We start from the raw sequence: 17,993 nt of genomic DNA on the forward strand, positions 1-17,993 counted from the left end.
CCCCACAGTCACCAGATCTCAACCCAATAGAGCATCTTTGGGATGTGGGGTAACGGGAGCTTCGTGCCTTGTATGTGCATCCCACAAATCTCCATCAACTGCAAGATGCTATCCTATCAATATGGGCCAACATTTCTAAAGAATGCTTTCAGCACCTTGTTGAATCAATGCCACGTAGAATTAAGGCAGTTCTGAAGGCGAAAGGGGGTCAAACACAGTATTAGTATGTGTTCCTAATAATCCTTTAGGTGAGTGTGTAATATATATATATATATGATTTTTATAATGAGTCATTTGTTCATGCAATGTTCATCTAGACCTGAGGGGAACTTTTGAGTTCTGAAAGATGTTTTCATGGTATAATCAAACGATAAAAGATCCAGGACAAGTTAATGTGACTGCTTTAATATTAGGCCTCTTTTGTCTCACAGCTCAATAATAATGACCACAAACACACAACAGTGGTTCTCTCTGTTTATTGTACTGATGTGAAACAGACATCTCATTATTTATGCATGTTGTATATTATATTCATAAAAAAAACATCCAGTCTAATAGTTTTTTCTTCAACTACTTCCACAGAATACCAAATCAAACCCAGCAGTTTATCATCAATTAGAAGAACGAGAACAAACAGAAACACGGAGAGGTCCTCTCAGACGGACGTCCCACCCAAACGCCAGCACATGGAGCGGTCCTGACTCCAACCGTCCGCTATTTGGACTGGCCCATCTACCGGCTCTCTCTCATGTGCGAGTTTGGATAAAGATGTTTTTGTATTAGAATAAATGACCGAATAATATACGGATACACTAACTGCTTGATTCACAGTTTCTACGAGAGCCAGGCCATGCATGTCGGAGATATTGAGATTTCTCTTTGCTCGTCGCGTCTCTATGGAGGACCTCTCAATGAAAGCTTTTAAACAACAGTTTCATCACCAAGAATCACAATTCATGGATATACAGTGTATAGATATACATAAAAACATAATCAGCTCGCGCAATCCTCCAAAACAACTGAAAATCAAAATCAATTTGATGTGAAAATAAAACGTGTACCTCCAGAACAACACAAATCCACACACGGATGATGCTACATTTGTCTTTATTATGACTCTTTCCAGATTTTCCGCTCATAGTTCTGGTCTTAAAAATCAACGAAAAACAAAAAACATGTTTCTTCGAGCTGTATTTATGTGAGAATTTGAAGAAAAAAAAGTCGATGAACACATTTACAGCTGCTCTAAGTGTTTGGGTGCTACATTTTTTCGATTTAAACATTGTGAAATTAAATGCGCATTCATTACCATGTGTGATCCGGTTATTATCTAAATTAATGTGACACTGATGGCGTGGGGGAAGATGATGAATTTGGTTTCTTTTCATACGTTTATACGAGCGGGTTGCGCTCTCTGAGAAGTGGGCGTGGCTCCGTCTCATTCAGCCAATCGGACATCAGTGGGCGGGGTGTTTTTGCTGGTCTCGTAAGGCAGTGAGGATCTCAGGCCTCGTTACATTCGGTAACACGGAGCAGAAGCACTGACCTACTCGCACCGCTGATCCCGGATCAGATCTGCAATCAAACGACAATTCTGACCCAAGATCAGCCTCGCTCGCCTGTGTTTATGTGTGTGTGTGAGAATAACTACGACACGGAACTACAAAAAAAGTGGAAGTACTAGAGGAGTTCAGGATCTCTTTTGAGGTATCGTCTAGCTCCATAGCACCGTTCCCTACACCCTGATCAGACACATGACGGACTTAAACTCGGGCTGTTGCTTGTGAGTGGAAATCATTATTCGCCGCGGGAATGTCAGACACCGAGCTCGAGATGAACCTGAAATATTGACGTTCAGATCACTGACTGGTAATTGTACGTTCACGGTATATCGAAACTAAATACATGCTCTATTAAATACAAACTGTATTTGCTTAACGTTACAAATCGTCTGCGCACGAATGTTCATAGGCTCTGTGTGTATTTGATTTGTTCGACTGCAGGTTTCAAATCTTTCTAAATGTTAATATAACATTTTGATTCAGTAACATTTGATTCGATTGGCACTCCCTGTAAAAGGACCGGTGCATTATATGCTGATAAATCCTACATATGTACATTTAAGTACAGCCCTTATCTAAACCGGGCTTATATTTTACATCTCTTATTATAACTGATAAGCAGTCGGACCCAAAAGTCTCAACTTCAGCTCAAAAGGAAACCATATGGTATGGCATTCAGAATAAAGCGTCGCTAAGACTTTAGGATCCTGAAGATGACAATTCAATACATTTTCCCACCAAAATTCTCATTATTGTAATGCAAAAAAAGAAGGTCGGTTAAGATTTTGTTTTTGAAAGAAGTCTCACCAAGCGGAGACATTAAGAGATCGACGCAGAAAGGAGGAAAAAGCATCCTTACAAATGAAAACTTCTTTGGAGAAACGTGAGGGCGGTATGGGAAAAGCAAATGATTCCCAAAGCCTGGTGAAGAGCAGGGGGAGTGCGGATCCCAAAAGAAGGATCGTTCGCCACACAACCCTTCTGAATATTGAAGGTTTTCTTCAGGGTGTTGGCGCTAAGCACCTGAAATAAACCCATTTAACTGACACAACTATAGAAAAGGCTGGAAGAGCAGGCTTCTCGGGACGCCTTGAACGGGATCACATTCAGATGGCTAATAAGGAAGGAAAGGAACTGCACGTCTTGTTCCTCGGTTCCCTTCCTTCCTGCACACTGGAGTTTCATTTATTTCAGGTACCAATGCTAATAACAAATCTGGTAAAACATTACCTCGCCTCACAACACCCGACTTTACCACAGCATCGCAACCGTTGGGAGAAGACATCACCATCTCTCCCTTGGCCTTTCCTATGGCAATGCTCAAAAACAGAGCCTCGAAATGCAGAAGAACGCCTAAAGTTTGGTACCAACACCATTGGGACTCGCTCCTGGATCAACATTCCGGTTTGAAAATGTAGTCCTAACCCTATCCCTACCCCCAAATCCAACCCTACCCGTAAGTTATCCCAAAAACCAGAGAGAAATGAGAGGTGAATAACACTGATGTAGAAGCACCCAACCCTGATTGCAAGCCTAAACGTGACCAACTCTACACGTGCCCCTCAAATCTGATTGGTTGACTGGAATGCTGTTCCAGAATCATGTACTTGGTGAAATCACGCTCACCATGGAGGATATAACAACTGTTCCCTGCACCATGGTGTTGGGAAGTACTCCGTGTATCCTTAAATTTTGTTTACAACACCGGCAAAGATCGTTTACACTCATCTTCTTCTTCTACTTCCAGTGTGTGTGCAGACAGGGTTGCCACAAGCCGCCCAATTGCTACCACAAAACAAGCCCAAAACAAGCCTAATAGCAAGACTTTTGGGGGTAAAATATGTGTTTTTTGGCAGGGTTGCCTGCTAAAATTAACATTCCTGGGTGTAAATATCACATAATTGGGGTCGGTTCAACCCGCGGACATTGAAAAACAGCCCGCAGGACTTTCTGTTGACATTTGACAACTAAAGTTATGCGTCGCTCCGTTGCTCTGATTGGTCGTAGGTCTATCCAATTGAGGGCTTTCCTGGTTCGGTTGAAACACCCCATAATCAGAGCCCAACGGAGCGGAGCAGACTCATACTCTGACTAGAATTGGCTGAGTAAAAACAGTAATATTGTGAAAAATGACTTTCAGAAAAACCTCACCGACCCCAATCTTTTGAACGGTCGTGTAAATTAAACTACTGGACAGTTATTTCTAAATTATTTGTATTAATTTGATTTGTATTTTGATTTTTTTTACACTATTACAGTAATAAATATGGTATTTTATCTAATGTATAGTATACATTTGAACTTTTTTGTATTATAGTATTGAGAATATGGAGGGGAAATCTGCATAATTGTCATTAAAATAAAGTCACAAAGCAAAATCTTCAAGGTCCTAAAATAGGCGACCGCATATCAACACCATCTGGCTTTTAAAACTACCAAACTAAAACTGAAATCCTTCAAAACATACAGCTTTAAAACTACCTCAAACCTTCTGGCTAGGCTTTTTCAAGCCAACTTAAAGTTTGTTTACAATCTAGTGACTCTCATTAGAAAAGATTGTGTTTCCTTTTTTAATTTTGGGGTGAAATATGAGACACGCTCTCCACAGGTTGTGTGAGATTCACCCTTTAGAGGACATCCGTTGAACCCGTAATAAACCTAAGCCTGTCATTTTGAAATGGTCTGAATGTCCTGGACGCCTGCCCACTGTCTGCCATCTCTGTGAAACACTTCCTGATATAAACTGGAGCTGAGCCAGATCGAGGGGAACAAACGAGTGGGAAAAGGAAAAGATGAATGAGGTTTTCACGAAGACATGAGATGGCGTGACATGAGCTGTACGCACAGAGAGAAGGAGAAGGTGTGTCTGTTTGCATGTGTGTGTGTGTGTGTGTGTTTACAAGCATCCCTGGGTTGTACAGTTGTGTTATTCCACTTGAGTTGAACGGAGCGTGCGTGTACCTAGTGAACACCTCAGTGCTGATGCTTGTGTGTGTATTTAAAGGTGCAGCTTCCACCACGGTGAGGTGAGGACATGACGAGAGAGACGCAGGCGAGGTGTGTGTGAGGTGCAGGATACACCCGTGCCTCACAGAGCAGTGAGTCTCCCCGTCAGAGCGGCCTGCAGTTCGGACGGCAGGAACACGCCGAGCTCGGTGATGATGCCGCCCGTGATCAGCTGGTGAGGGGTGACGTCGAACGCCGGGTTCCACACGTCGATCCCTGCAAACACAGACACAAGCAGAGGATGAGCTCCTCACACACACACACACACCGCTACAGCTCATTCTCAATTAGCCTGTTTTCTGTACTAAGAGTAAAATTTAAGTGAAAATAGAAGTTTTTGTAATTTTGTTCTGGTCAACAAAAACTGAGACTTCTGAAAATCTGAAACTGGTTCGATTGAAGATCCGGTCTCTCTAAACCCCTCATTTCCCCAGGCATACTCTGCTCTGATTGGCCAGATGGTCCAGTCTGTTGTGATTGTTCTACTCTGCTCTGATTGGTCGAGGAGGGGTTAAGAGAGACCGACACTTTGAACAAACCGCTTTCAGTCTCTTTTAGGCGTTTCTGCAATGCATATTGTACAATAAAGTGTTTTTAACCTTGGATGCATGACGTAACCCCATTGTAGGAGACAAACAAAATGAGCAACCTTTAAAATAGCAAAACGGGGGCTAGTTGACCTTACTAATCGACTAGTCTGTTGTTAGATGTCTAGTACTAACAGTTCTGTAAAAGTAACGCTATACAACTTCACTCTACAGACAGTAATCTAGCTCACATTGGTTTTCCCACGTAATATGAGACATTGATGAATGGGGGGGGGGGGGGGGGGGGGCAGCTCTTCCATCCCAAACTCCTGGTCTTGTCCACGGTGCGTCAGCCCGCAGAGTTCATGAGAGCGGTGCAGTAATCTGCCCCCCCCCCCCCTCCTCCAGAGACGCCGGCAGCTATTAAACGCCACAGCTTTAATTAATCTGATGCTTCTGACTCGTCTCTCTCTTCCTCGTCTATTTTCACACGTATGTAGGATCATTCCTCCCTCGCTCACTCTCATATCACAACCCTTTAATTAAAAGCAGCTCCGCTCTGTTTCAAATCTCACTTAAGCCCTGCGGTCACACACACACACACACAAATCATCTTTTTCTGGCTTTCTCACCCCTTCTTCGCTAAAATAACCGGCTGCTTTGAACATTTACAAATCACCATTAGCATAGCGCAAAAACACAATGGCAGGTGAAGATGTGCCACACATGCACTACAGTTCAAAAGAGTGTAATTCAGTATAACACTGATAGCTTGATTAACAAATACTGTAATTATAGTCCATTACTCCTTTAATACATCAATGTCTATATTAAGAATATCATACAATTTGATATGAAAACATGTCTGCCACAATACCATGGTTACAGTTAGCGTTACTGCAGTAAGTCTGCACAATGTCGGTGACTTGAGGATTGAAAAGTGTGCCAGTTTTGTGTGTAATAAGTGAGTTTCTCACCAGGTGCAGCTACGGGAACCCCATTGATGCTGGTGAGCTCCTCAGGTGGACGTTCCTCGATCACGATGTCTCGTCCGCTCTTTAGACTCAGGTCGCAGGACGTGCTGGGCGCCGCCACGTAGAACGGGATGCCGTGATGTTTGGCAGCGATGGCCAGCTGATACGTGCCTATTTTGTTCGCCGTGTCGCCGTTTGCAACGACCCGGTCCGCTCCGACGACGACAGCTGTGTGCGCACAGGAAGGTTAGCATCCGACAGACCTGACACAGAAACCAAACTCAAGCGAACGCGTGTCACCTGTGATGCCCTTCTCCCTCATGGCGAGCGCCGCCATGCTGTCTGTGATGAGGGTGGCCGGGAAGTGTTCAGCGACAGCCTCGTACGCCGTCAGCCGGGCGCCCTGGTTGTAGGGCCTGGTCTCTGTGCAGTACAACCGCTTCAAGCGACCCAGCGCGTGCAGCGACCGTACCACTCCTGCATGGATGGGTTACAGCGGTTAATGTTGACCGTGTCCACACCGGCGCACGGACAACACGCACGCAGACTCACCGAGAGCTGTGCCGTACCCCGCGGTGGCGAGGCTGCCGGTGTTGCAGTGTGTGAGGATGGTGACGGAGTCTCGCGGGACTCCGGACAGGATGTGCTGGGCGCCGTAGTTGCCGATTTTTTTGTTGTCGTTCAAGTCTCGCGCCAGCATCTCCTCAATCCAGCCAATCACGCTGCAGCAGGGGCGTGGCCAAAAGAGAAACACATTAATAGGCAGAGAAATCAAATTTAGCCTGTTATGGTATTAAGCCTTTGTTGGAGGTTAAAAGTCATGCAAACAAGGCTTGACATTAACACCCGCAAACGCGGTTGAATTAAATTTATATATGATGCATACATTTTTCAATTGTAGTCTTTTAAAAAAGGCAATCTGAAATAATAAACTAAGTGCAATTTAGTGTTGTCAAAAATATAGATTTTTCGACACGGAAATATCTGAAATGCTTCCAATACCGATTTCCCACAGAATAGACACACAATACCAATAGCCGCGTTTCCATTACAGATTTGCGCAAAACTTTTGCGATATTTTCTAAAAGTCGACAAAAAAATATTGCGAAATGACAGCGTTTCCATTAACTGATGTTATGCGACTAAAACATTTTTTTTCCTCTCGTGATAAATCATTCCAAAAATCATGCTACGCATGTTGTTAGGTTTATGTATATCCCAGCCACCGCACGCCATTATTTTTAATGGAAAGAGACGTGCGTGTTATAGCACTGATGGCAAGGAAAGCACCTTACACTTGAGCGGCACATATGAGGTGTTATGATAAATTGTGGCATTTTATATTCTATTGTTTTTTTATGAGTTTAATAAAGAACTCGTCTTCTGTCCAAACATACCATCATCTGTAAAGAATGATCGACTTTTACAAACGCAGGTTATTGTGACGCATTGCCACATACAGAGACGAGCGAAAAGTTTGATTTTGCATGGTGGTAACTCAAAGGTTTTTTTACCACTTCGTTATTTTGGCTCGGAATTTCGTTTTTTGGAAGTATAAAATGAATTTAGAAATGCTTTTGAAATTAAAAACTTTGCGTTTAATAAACAAAATATATTTTTGAAATGAAGACAGCGTTTGGAGTGGAGTGCAAAATAATCTGTTCCCTGAGTCCACGGCCTTTGCTGTTATCGTGAGTGTACACAAATAAAAGTAGACAGTTTATAGTTTATAATTATGTCTTGCACTTATCTGTATGGCTAAAAATGACAGTGTATTTTAAGTTTCCGCTGGAATAAGGAAAAAAATCATCAAAAGGCGACAACGACTTCGTCGGAAAGAGGGTTAAAGAAAACGTAGCCTATTTAGTTTCATATAGTTAGGCTATGTTTAAATATTATAATCTTTTAATTTCATATGTTGATTATGAAAAGTGAGCAGCATGAGTAAAGCACATAATCAGATGCGCATATGTCTGGAGACATGGATTTTGAGCACAAATGAATTGTGTTTTCTATAAAGTCTTTCTTTAAAATTAATTTCGTTTTGTATAAATTGTATTTTAATTTTGATCAATGTTTAATCAACTATTTGGCGGTAGGCTATATTTATTAATAAATAAGAAGCAAACCAAGATCGTCGGGAATGGATTGACCTAGTCTTTGAGCAAGGCTGAAACTATAGCCTCTTTCTGTTTTAATACATTTCTTGAATATATGTCATAATTACAGTAGGCCTATAGATAGTTATGATATTTGTGGTTGCACCGGGGTCCGTCATTATAAAGTTACGCCACTACGCATGTTGTTAGGTTTATGTATATCCCAGCCACCGCACGCCATTATTTTTAATGGTAAGAGACGTGCGTGTTATAGCACTGATGGCACGGAAAGCACCTTAGGTAGGCTATATTTATTAATAAATAAGAAGCAAACCAAGATCGTCGGGAATGGATTGACCTAGTCTTTGAGCAAGGCTGAAACTATAGTGTCTTTCTGTTTTAATACATTTCTTGAATATATGTCATAATTACAGTAGGCCTATAGATAGTTATGATATTTGTGGTTGCACCGGGGTCCGTCATTATAAAGTTACAAGCTACGCATGTCCCAGAATATATGTCATAATTACAGTAGGCCTATAGATAGTTATGATATTTGTGGTTGCACCGGGGTCCGTCATTATAAAGTTACAAGCTACGCATGTCCCAGAATATATGTCATAATTACAGTAGGCCTATAGATAGTTATGATATTTGTGGTTGCACCGGGGTCCGTCATTATAAAGTTACGCCACTTTCCTTATCAGGAGAAAATATATGTCGTTTTAACGACATAAGATCTCGTACATACTTGAGTGGAAAAAAAAAAAAGATATGTAGGCCCTATGTGAGGGCAATGCGTGACCGTACCAGGTGACCTGTAAATGCGAAAAAACTGTTTCCATTGCAGTTTTGCGAAAATTTCCTTTTTCGAATTGCCTGAAAAACCACCTCATGCGAGCGTAAAAACTTTTTTGCAATATATGGGAGTTTTTGCAAAATTGACGCGTTTCCATTGGGCGTATTTTCAATTCGCAATTTCAATTTGCGCAATTTGAAGGATAATGGAAATGCGGCTAGTGTCTCGCTCTCTGACAGCGAGTGACACACAACCCCGCCTCCACTCACTCACTCGCTCCATTTGCTCTGGATGAATATTGTTGGTGTTACAGGGCTTGGATTTCGCATTTCCCACAGATTTTGTGCTCACAGCAAGAGTGTGTGCATATAAAGCTGCCTCTGAGGACCAAATTGAGCTCTTTTTTTGCTGCTTATTGTGCTTAAACAGTCAAAAACACACAAAATAAATGTCAAAATGCGGATCTTGTCGAGTACTCACACTAACACAGTCAGTTCTGTCTTAAGTGAACGTAAACAGTTGAGAAAGAAAACGTATGTGTAAACAGTATAATGGGTTGACATTTACATTTGTGCATTTGGCGCTTTCATCCAAAGCAACTTATTACAGGGACAATATTATTATATAATTATTATGGACATTAGGGCTGTGACGGTAAACGTGACAACCACACCACGATGGATGATTAGCACCGGCGGTGGTCGGCCAAAACACTTTTTTTGTATGTGAATTAGTGCTGGGCGGTATACCGGTTCATACCGAATACCGGTATTTATTTTTGTTATGATATGATTTTTGATGATACCGCAATACCGGTATATGTCGCTTTACCAACGTTCGGAACGCGGCGCGTCACCGTTCGAGGGGTCCCGTTTCACTGCTGCACTGTAGTGAGCGCACAACAGAGATCACATCACAGCCTATGGTAAATCCCAAATCACCCCCTAAAGCCTCATTCACTATTCCCTACGTTATCCACTTATATTGTTCACTTGAAGGAGTGAATGAAAATGAGTGAGTTGTGTGTGCATCGGCTGTACACTGGTTATTGCGGTGCATTGTGGGATTGAATAAGTGCACTCAATAACGTCCACTTTGGTTTCGGACACCACTACAAATGGCTGTCCCTTCAAATAATGCCCTATTTGAGGTTATAGGGGGCGATTTCGGATTCAGCCCTTGATTACAGTGGAGAATTCAAACTACATGCGGCGCGCGCGCGCGCGGTTTCTGCACGGAGCGCTGCGATTAACATTCTCCACACGGATCATATTATAGCACATATAGACCGGAGCGAGCGCGTTTAAGTTTTTATGGCCATATTTTATATACTCTAGTGCTGTAAACATGAACCAGCAGCGTGTATGCGCACATATTTCATCACATCTTCTTCAAATGAAATGTAACGTTATGCAGAGGACACCGAACTGTACGTCTGATCACGACCGAGATGACACGACGGGTTATTCTGCTACACAGAAGACGATGCGAGTTAATAAATAGACTGACAATTCAAATAATTTAACTGTCTTATTCTCTCGGTGTTAAACTGACGTGCCATTTGTTCAGAGACTGTAGTGCTCTTAAATACTGAAGATATCCTTGTTCTTCCGCGTTTCTCCCTCGTTTTGTCAGTTTGTTGTTATATAGGGTTAGATTTGTAGAATGTTTAAGGTGCCCTCAACTCGTTTTCTCTCTCTGTGGTCATATTATAATATTCATGTGTCTGTAATGAGTGTGTTGCATGTGTTTTATTGGTTAACTCTAGTGTGTATTCACTCATCATGACAGTAAAACAGGGCATTCTGGTCAATCTACCGTGGCATCCTCTCTCAATTAGTAGAAAATGTGGTTAACACCCAGTCATGCATAGGAAAAAAAATATATACATACGGTCATATACCGTGAAACCAATATAATTTTGAAAAATACGGTGATATAAATTTTTGATCATACCGCCCAGCACTGATGTGAAGCTGTTTTACGTGAACATTATGACACGAGTGAAGCACAAAGCTTTATTTACAAAATAAATAATAGGTTCACAATTAAATGTTACATCGCAGCCATGGAAACAAACGGATCCATGCCGAACGAGAGAGGAAGGCTTTGTGAGGTGAGCCAAATTTAAGCTTTGCGTTTTGCGATCTGGTTTTCCACAAATTTAACAATAGGCTTACTCTATTAAATCTACTGAACACGAAATCTCTTTTTTTCCCAAATCTTCATTTACATCTCTCAGGGGATTATACACGTTTCTTCCTTTTGTTTGCTTTTAACTAGGAGTATATTTGCATAATTTACTGTGGTAATGTAGAAAACGGTGCTGTAGGACAGATACATTTTACTTCAAACTATTTAACACAGCTTGTGCTTGTTATTAGATTTAATGTGCGAAGGCTAAATCGCATTTCATACACTTTGGCTTTCTCTCGCAGTAGCATAATCAAACAAAGCCTAACGTTCTTGACCCTGCGGAAGAATTTCGCTCTTCACACCTTTTACTACAACACACTTTCTAATCTAGTTTTGGAACATTAGGAGAATTTGAGAAAACATGAAGATATTAGCAAAGCGATGCTCTCTTTCCTGCTCATGTCCCGCATCCCTTTCAGCGCAAAGCGGCCTATGACACACCTCACTGAGGAAATATAAAACTATAATATTTAACTTTCTAATATTACCATTATTTAGTGATATTTATTGAAATGTTCTACAGGCTGTGGTGTGCTGTTTTACTGACGGAAGTACTAAAATAAACACGCATGCTTAAATGGATGTTGAGTCTCGTTTATAGGTTTTATTTTCAAAATGTAGGCTATTTAATTGAGGTGTATATACGTGTGTACCCGCTCTTTATTAACGATGTTCTTCTGTTATTAAGAGAGAAAACTAAAATTTTATTATTTATATTATAAATAGAGTAAAAACTGATGTAAAATGTTTTCCTGTGATGGCAAAGTTCATTTTTTATTACATTTTAATATTATAAATGAAATCAATCGTTTTTAAATCAATTAAATTAAAGAAATAATTGAGATTTTATGTGTTTTTTAGCATTGTAATTTAAATTAGAGTTTGATTATTTTAAATATATTAATAATAATTTAAACCCCTTAACTGTCACCGTCCCACAGGTGGGCCATCTGGTGCTCTTTTTTTGATCGCCTTTTTTTCATATCATATATTTAAGTAATTATCACAAATTAGGTATCATTTGAAAGCTTACAAACTCAAAATTCATCCTGTGAAAACCGTTTTGAAATCGGACATTGTGTTGCCATGGAAACGTTACTCTAAATTATTCTAGTGGGCTCCTCCCCTAGTGGGCGCTGTCATGTTTCATATTACAACAATTATTTTAACTACTTTATATTCAAAATCTTTTCCAATCTTGACAAAACGCATATTGTCGGAAAGGTCTGAGTCTCAAGGGTCCATATTTGGTGACTGTTATGTGATGGAAGTAATATTTGGACAGAAATTTACAGGAAAATGCATCAAAACAACAATAAATGGAATTTGAATGACACCCGGTGGCTATTTTTGGTACAGCACCCTAAACAACATCTCATGGGGACTTCAATTTTTGTGGTATCAACTTCAAATTTGGAACACAAATTGGTTAGACATATGGCTTTGATTTTATAGTAATTTTAGAGTAAATTCTTTTTTGTAAAATATATATTTTATATGAAATAAAAAATATTTAGTACAGTATTTTTCATTTACAGTAAATTTAAACTTCCATAACTATTTCATACTTTCATATTTTGAATTGCTTTCACTTAAGCAATAATCTGCAGAATGTCGTCTTTAAAACGAGACCAAACTTTGGTCTATATTCCAAAGCATTCTTGAATTACAGCCCTTTAAGTTTGGATAGTGCATTTTCATGTGTATTCTAAAAAAGGGGGGTGACAGTTAAAGGGTTAAATACTTTTAAGTCATCTCGAGCCCTTTTGAAGTCCCAGATAGTGCATGAAATATTTTAAATATTTGTAAAAGCTTAAAATATTAAATAAATAACTGAAAGCTGAAATAATTCTTCATAACCAAGCGGGTCTCAAATAGCCACGTTAGACAATTTCTGAACATAATCTGGTCAAAAAACAGCAGAAATAGCATAAAATGTGTGTTCACACAATTTCTATTCAACTTTAAGACAGGAATAACTCGAGAAAACAAAGCCGAGTCTGCAAATCTTGCTATTAAACGTGCCTCCAACAAGTCTCTGAATAAATATCATTACAAGATCACCACATATCCCCAAATCACCTCTGTCTCAGCTGCTTTGTGTTCTTCTCCATGCTCTCGTTCTCCGTGAACTCCATGAGCTCGCGGGCGGCTCGGCCCATGTTGACCGCCGTGGGCCGTGCGGACGTCAGGTGGCACAGAGAGTCCCGGATGAAGGACACCAGGTCGTCTCCCCCAGCGCCCGCCTGCAGCTCCACCGCCAGGCTCAGGCACCCCACGATGGCGATGGCGGGAGCGCCGCGCACCTGCAGGGTGAAAGGTCACACGCCAGGGAGTCAGAACCCAATCCTCACGCATTCAGCTCTCACAAACCACCCATTTAAACTGGTCTAAAATCAGCTCGCTGGAATGGAAAAAACGCATTTCTCCACGTTTATTAAATGAGACCGATGAATAAGCTCAGTTTGGAGTATTTGTGGACACATTTTTTCAAGGAAAACGACATTTCCCTTTTAATTAAGCTTCATAGTAGTCAGTGCATTAAACCTTATTAAACCTCTGTTGGTTTAATAATAGCATTGTTATGTTTACGGCACGCTTTGTGAGGATGAATGGAGGGTAAAGAAAGACTGGCAGGATCTTAAACGCTTGCGCGTGATTGTCCCGCTCATTAGTAAAGCACTCGTGACAGTCACAGGGCCAAACCCCTCGATCCTCGATTGATCAATAATTCATGCGAGATATTTGCAGTAACGACTATTAATGAGGCGCAGACATGGCTGCCGGAAAACCAGCACCCCAACACATTAATTATGCACCACATTAATCAAGACTGCACGGCTTGAGAAAGAAAAACACCTTTGTGATGTCAATGGGTTCAAAAAGCCAACAACTGTTTAAAGGGATGGAGAACGAACGCTTCAGTCGATCCGAAAATGTGGACTAAACCGCTCAATCCATAGGAGGCGTCAACGTCATAGGCGTAATTTGCATGTCCCACCAGGTTTTGAAACATCTCGCAGCATGGATGAACCTACCCAATGCAAACAGAACATCTCCAGTTGAGAGCATCATTTCATTCGTTTGCTAAATAGGAGGCGATCCGGCGCTGGTATCAGAGTCACAGATTTCAGTCTTCAATCTATCGCTTAAAGGTGCACTATGTAACTTTTCCGTCCGCTAGAGGTCGCCTGTTCAAAACAAAGGCGTAGTTTGATGACGGCAGGTTTGAGTGCAGAATCCTGGGACATGTGGTCTTCAGCTCACAGCCGGTGGGAAAGAAACGGGCAGAAATCATGTTGATGGATGAGATTATTAACGTTACTGTAGTTTTAAGCAGAAGCAGGAGCGAGTGTTGTGGAGCTGAGGAACCGCTGGAGTTATTGTTAATGAGATGAACGCAACACACGCCTCGCGAGAAGCGGGACTTTTATTATGACACAGTCGCCGGCGGCAGTGTTAATTTTGACAGCAAATTTTGATTTAGTTTTAGTCATAGTCTTTTGACTAAAATGCCATTTAGTTTTAGTCACCTGAATTGTTTTTAGTTTTAGTCGACTAAATAAATATCATAGGATTTTAGTCGACTAAATACAGTATTTAGTCTCCTAAAATGGAATGAGTCTAGTTAAATTGTAATACATTAAGCATTTAAGAATTACATAACCGACTGTCACTTGAACTGACATTTTGTTTTTGACATTAAAAATACACGAAAGAGCTCAATTCACTTTTTTGTTTGTTTTCTAAAAACATCTATATAGTTTTTATAACTTTGTATTTCTGTTTAGTTAGTAGGCCATATCAGATTAAGCTAAAGCTTCAAATAAGTTTATTTTTTTAATTTCAGTTAACTATTTCAGAATTTTTTAATGGTTTTAGTTAACTATTATAACCTGATACCTTATTGAAAGTGTGTCAAATACTGGTCTTTCCTCCTGACTATGATTTAAATGGGAATGAAATTAAATACAGTTTATTGTGTAAGCAAAAACTAATATATAACGCATGACTTGTAATTATAAACAAGCTCGAAATACACCTGGGACTCTTATTTTGAAATGTATGCGCCTTACTATTGCAGTTGCAGGAGCTCATTCAAGTTCAGATGAGGAGATAAAATAGGCTGTTACAACCGTCTAATACATATTACTATATAAACATCGTAAAGTAAAAATTGTCATTATTCATCAGCATTAGTTCATAAACAATTGCCTGGCATAAATGTGCGATATTCATTGATTGAGCCGCTCTGGAGCGCTGGATTGGAGATGCCGGAGCCTGGAGAACTCAAATGTGCGCATCTGTAACACAGGACATCAGTTCTGACTGAATCTCTTCCCTAATCGTCCCTCCCTAACATTTTTGTCTCGTTTTTATTTGTTGACGAAAATGACAGTTGATTTTCGTCATAGTTTTTGTCATCCAACACTAGTTTTTATTTAGTCATCGTCTCGTTTTCGTCTGTGAAAAAAGGTTGTTGACAAAAATTATTCGTCAACGAAATTAACACTGGCCGGCGGGACTTTTATTATGCCACAGTCGCCGGCGGTCATGAGTATGAGGTAACGCAGCTCTGTTGATCATATTAGACACATCTGAGTGTGTTGATAATGATGTTATGACGTTGCTCTGTGTGTTCTCTCTCAGCGGCTGCTATGACACTTGTTCACACTGCAGTGAGAGTAAAGCGTTTCTGCAAAATAAAACCAGACACAGAGGGGAACGCAGATATGATGTCATCAACAGGCGTCTCCCTCACACGTCCCGGTTCCTCTGTTAAAATAGCAATTTCTCACGATTTACAAATAGTTGGAAACATTTGGGATATTGTAAGTACTCAACTGAACAAAATATATAACACTGGCCTAGTGGTTTTGGGGATATTTTACTGAAAAAAAAAAAAGTTACATAGTGCACCTTTAACGCCATTGCGGAGCCTCTATTCGTTCCAGTTCAATCACAAAACAAAATGCGCCAAAAACGGTCCTTGCTCTTGATATACAATCACTGATGATGAGTAAAACATATATACACACACACACACACACACACACACACAACACAGAACCTCTGACAAAAAAATTATACCACTGGACCATTAGTGAATGCAAACAAATTTCGTGAATCTAAGCATTTATTCAGAGGAAAAATCTCGGCGCTAATGATATATTGTGTTTAGAGGCAAGAATGAAACTCTCACGTTAAATATGAGGTCTATATCGATAAATTAAAGCCCACACACACCTGTCACACACTTTTTTAAAACACTGGTCACAGTGGTAGTTGCGTAGCTGTCAATGGAGGAACAGAAATCTCTCCGATTTCATTAAAAATCTCTTAATTTGTGCTCTGAATATGAATTAAAGTCTTACGAGTTTGGGAACGACATGAGGGTGAGAAATTAATGACAATTTTTTTTTAGGAGGGGGTGCACTGTCCCTTTAACTTGACATGCCATTTAAAAAAAGCAGCCACAAGCATCCACGTGACACATCTGTGCATAAACCAACAATTAATTAACACAATAGTGCAGATCACACGCAAAACTCTTAATAACTGGACACTTTATGAGTGTTGAGATGCGGAAACACCGATGAACGATCAGCCTGTCAATCAAACTAAAAAAAATAGAACACAAACAGAACGCAAGAACGCGCACCGAACGTTCCAAGTTCCGTTCCAATGTAACATTCATCATCATTTACAACGGCATGTCATTTACATCATACGCGTTCTCAGTTATGTCGGAAAACAAAATAAGACGCACGCATATATTATTAATAAACGGACTGAACGCGAGAACGCGCACACAAGCGTTCACCACAGTGCAGGATCGGTGGGATTTAATTAACTGCGGTTTAACGTCGTGCGGTGTGTGTGAGTGTGTATTCACAGAGACTTCACACCAAGCGCGAATTATGCAGAACACACATGCACACGCACGAACAAAGCGCGACCCCGTGCTCTGATCCGACACAAAGGATCCTCTGGCCGGCGTTGAGATGCTCGGACGTGCGTGCACGGAACCGGGCAGAGGATCCGTCGACGGGGCCTTCCGTACCTTCATGCTCTTGATGGCCTCATAGCCGTCCTTCACCGAGTGGATCTCGTCGAACACGCTCTTGTGCGGCAGCAGCAGCTGGTTGAGGATCTGCAGAGACCCGGACTGGTACCGGATCGCTTCCAGCGTCATGACCCGTATGAGATGCGGCTGAAGATATCCCGGGAGCGCGGTCGCCGATGTGTGACGGGTTCCGTCGGTCCGTCTCGTGTGGATTCGGGGTGTGTTAAACGCGGCGGGGTGAATCGTGAATCCCGAATCGCGAGGTGTGGGCGTAGTTTTATAGGCCTGCACGGACTGGGGGAGAAGAGTGCACGCCTCGCGGAACCGCGTGTTCGCCCTTGTTCGCTCTGGCAGGAAGCCCCGCCCACCTGGCCCCGCCCACTCCTGTCAGTCACCCTCCATCCTCCAGCAGAGGCTGCGCGCTCCCGAGGCTTGTGTGCGGTGCTGTTGATGAAGCCTCGCGGTAAAGCGGCGAACAAAGCGACTCACACCGAATGAAGAGCACGGAAAAGCGTTTTTCTGTGGAAGAATGCGTTTTAAATACACACTGGTTGAACATTTCATGTCGTCATTCACCTCAGAGGGCTTTAAAGTAAAGGAATGGTCCTTCTTAAAGGAATAGTTCACTTTAAAAATGAAAATGTCCTGATGTTTTACCCCCCCCCCCCCCCCCATCTTATGTTCATGTGTTTCGTTCTTCAGTCGAAAAGAAATTACGTTTTTTGAGGAAAACATTCCAGGATTTTTCTCCACATAATGGACT

The 17,993-nt window shown here is 41.3% G+C and overlaps 1 protein-coding gene across 1 annotated transcript; it reads right to left on the minus strand.

Moving 5' to 3' along the window:
• Nucleotides 1–460: 460 nt before the first annotated feature.
• Nucleotides 461–17,590, minus strand: mri1 (methylthioribose-1-phosphate isomerase 1). The gene is made up of 6 exons (XM_079813333.1): nt 17,228–17,590; nt 13,246–13,469; nt 6,622–6,791; nt 6,370–6,546; nt 6,073–6,297; nt 461–4,784 (listed from the first exon to the last, which is right to left on the minus strand). Exons 1-6 carry the CDS (start codon nt 17,357–17,359, stop codon nt 4,651–4,653), a joined length of 1,062 nt encoding a protein of 353 aa, XP_079669459.1. The 5' UTR covers nt 17,360–17,590; the 3' UTR covers nt 461–4,650.
• Between the last annotated feature and the right edge of the window lie 403 nt (nt 17,591–17,993).

Source organism: Gobio gobio, assembly GCF_949357685.1.
Source record: "Gobio gobio genome assembly, chromosome: 3".
NCBI classification, from domain to species: Eukaryota; Metazoa; Chordata; class Actinopteri; order Cypriniformes; family Gobionidae; genus Gobio; species Gobio gobio.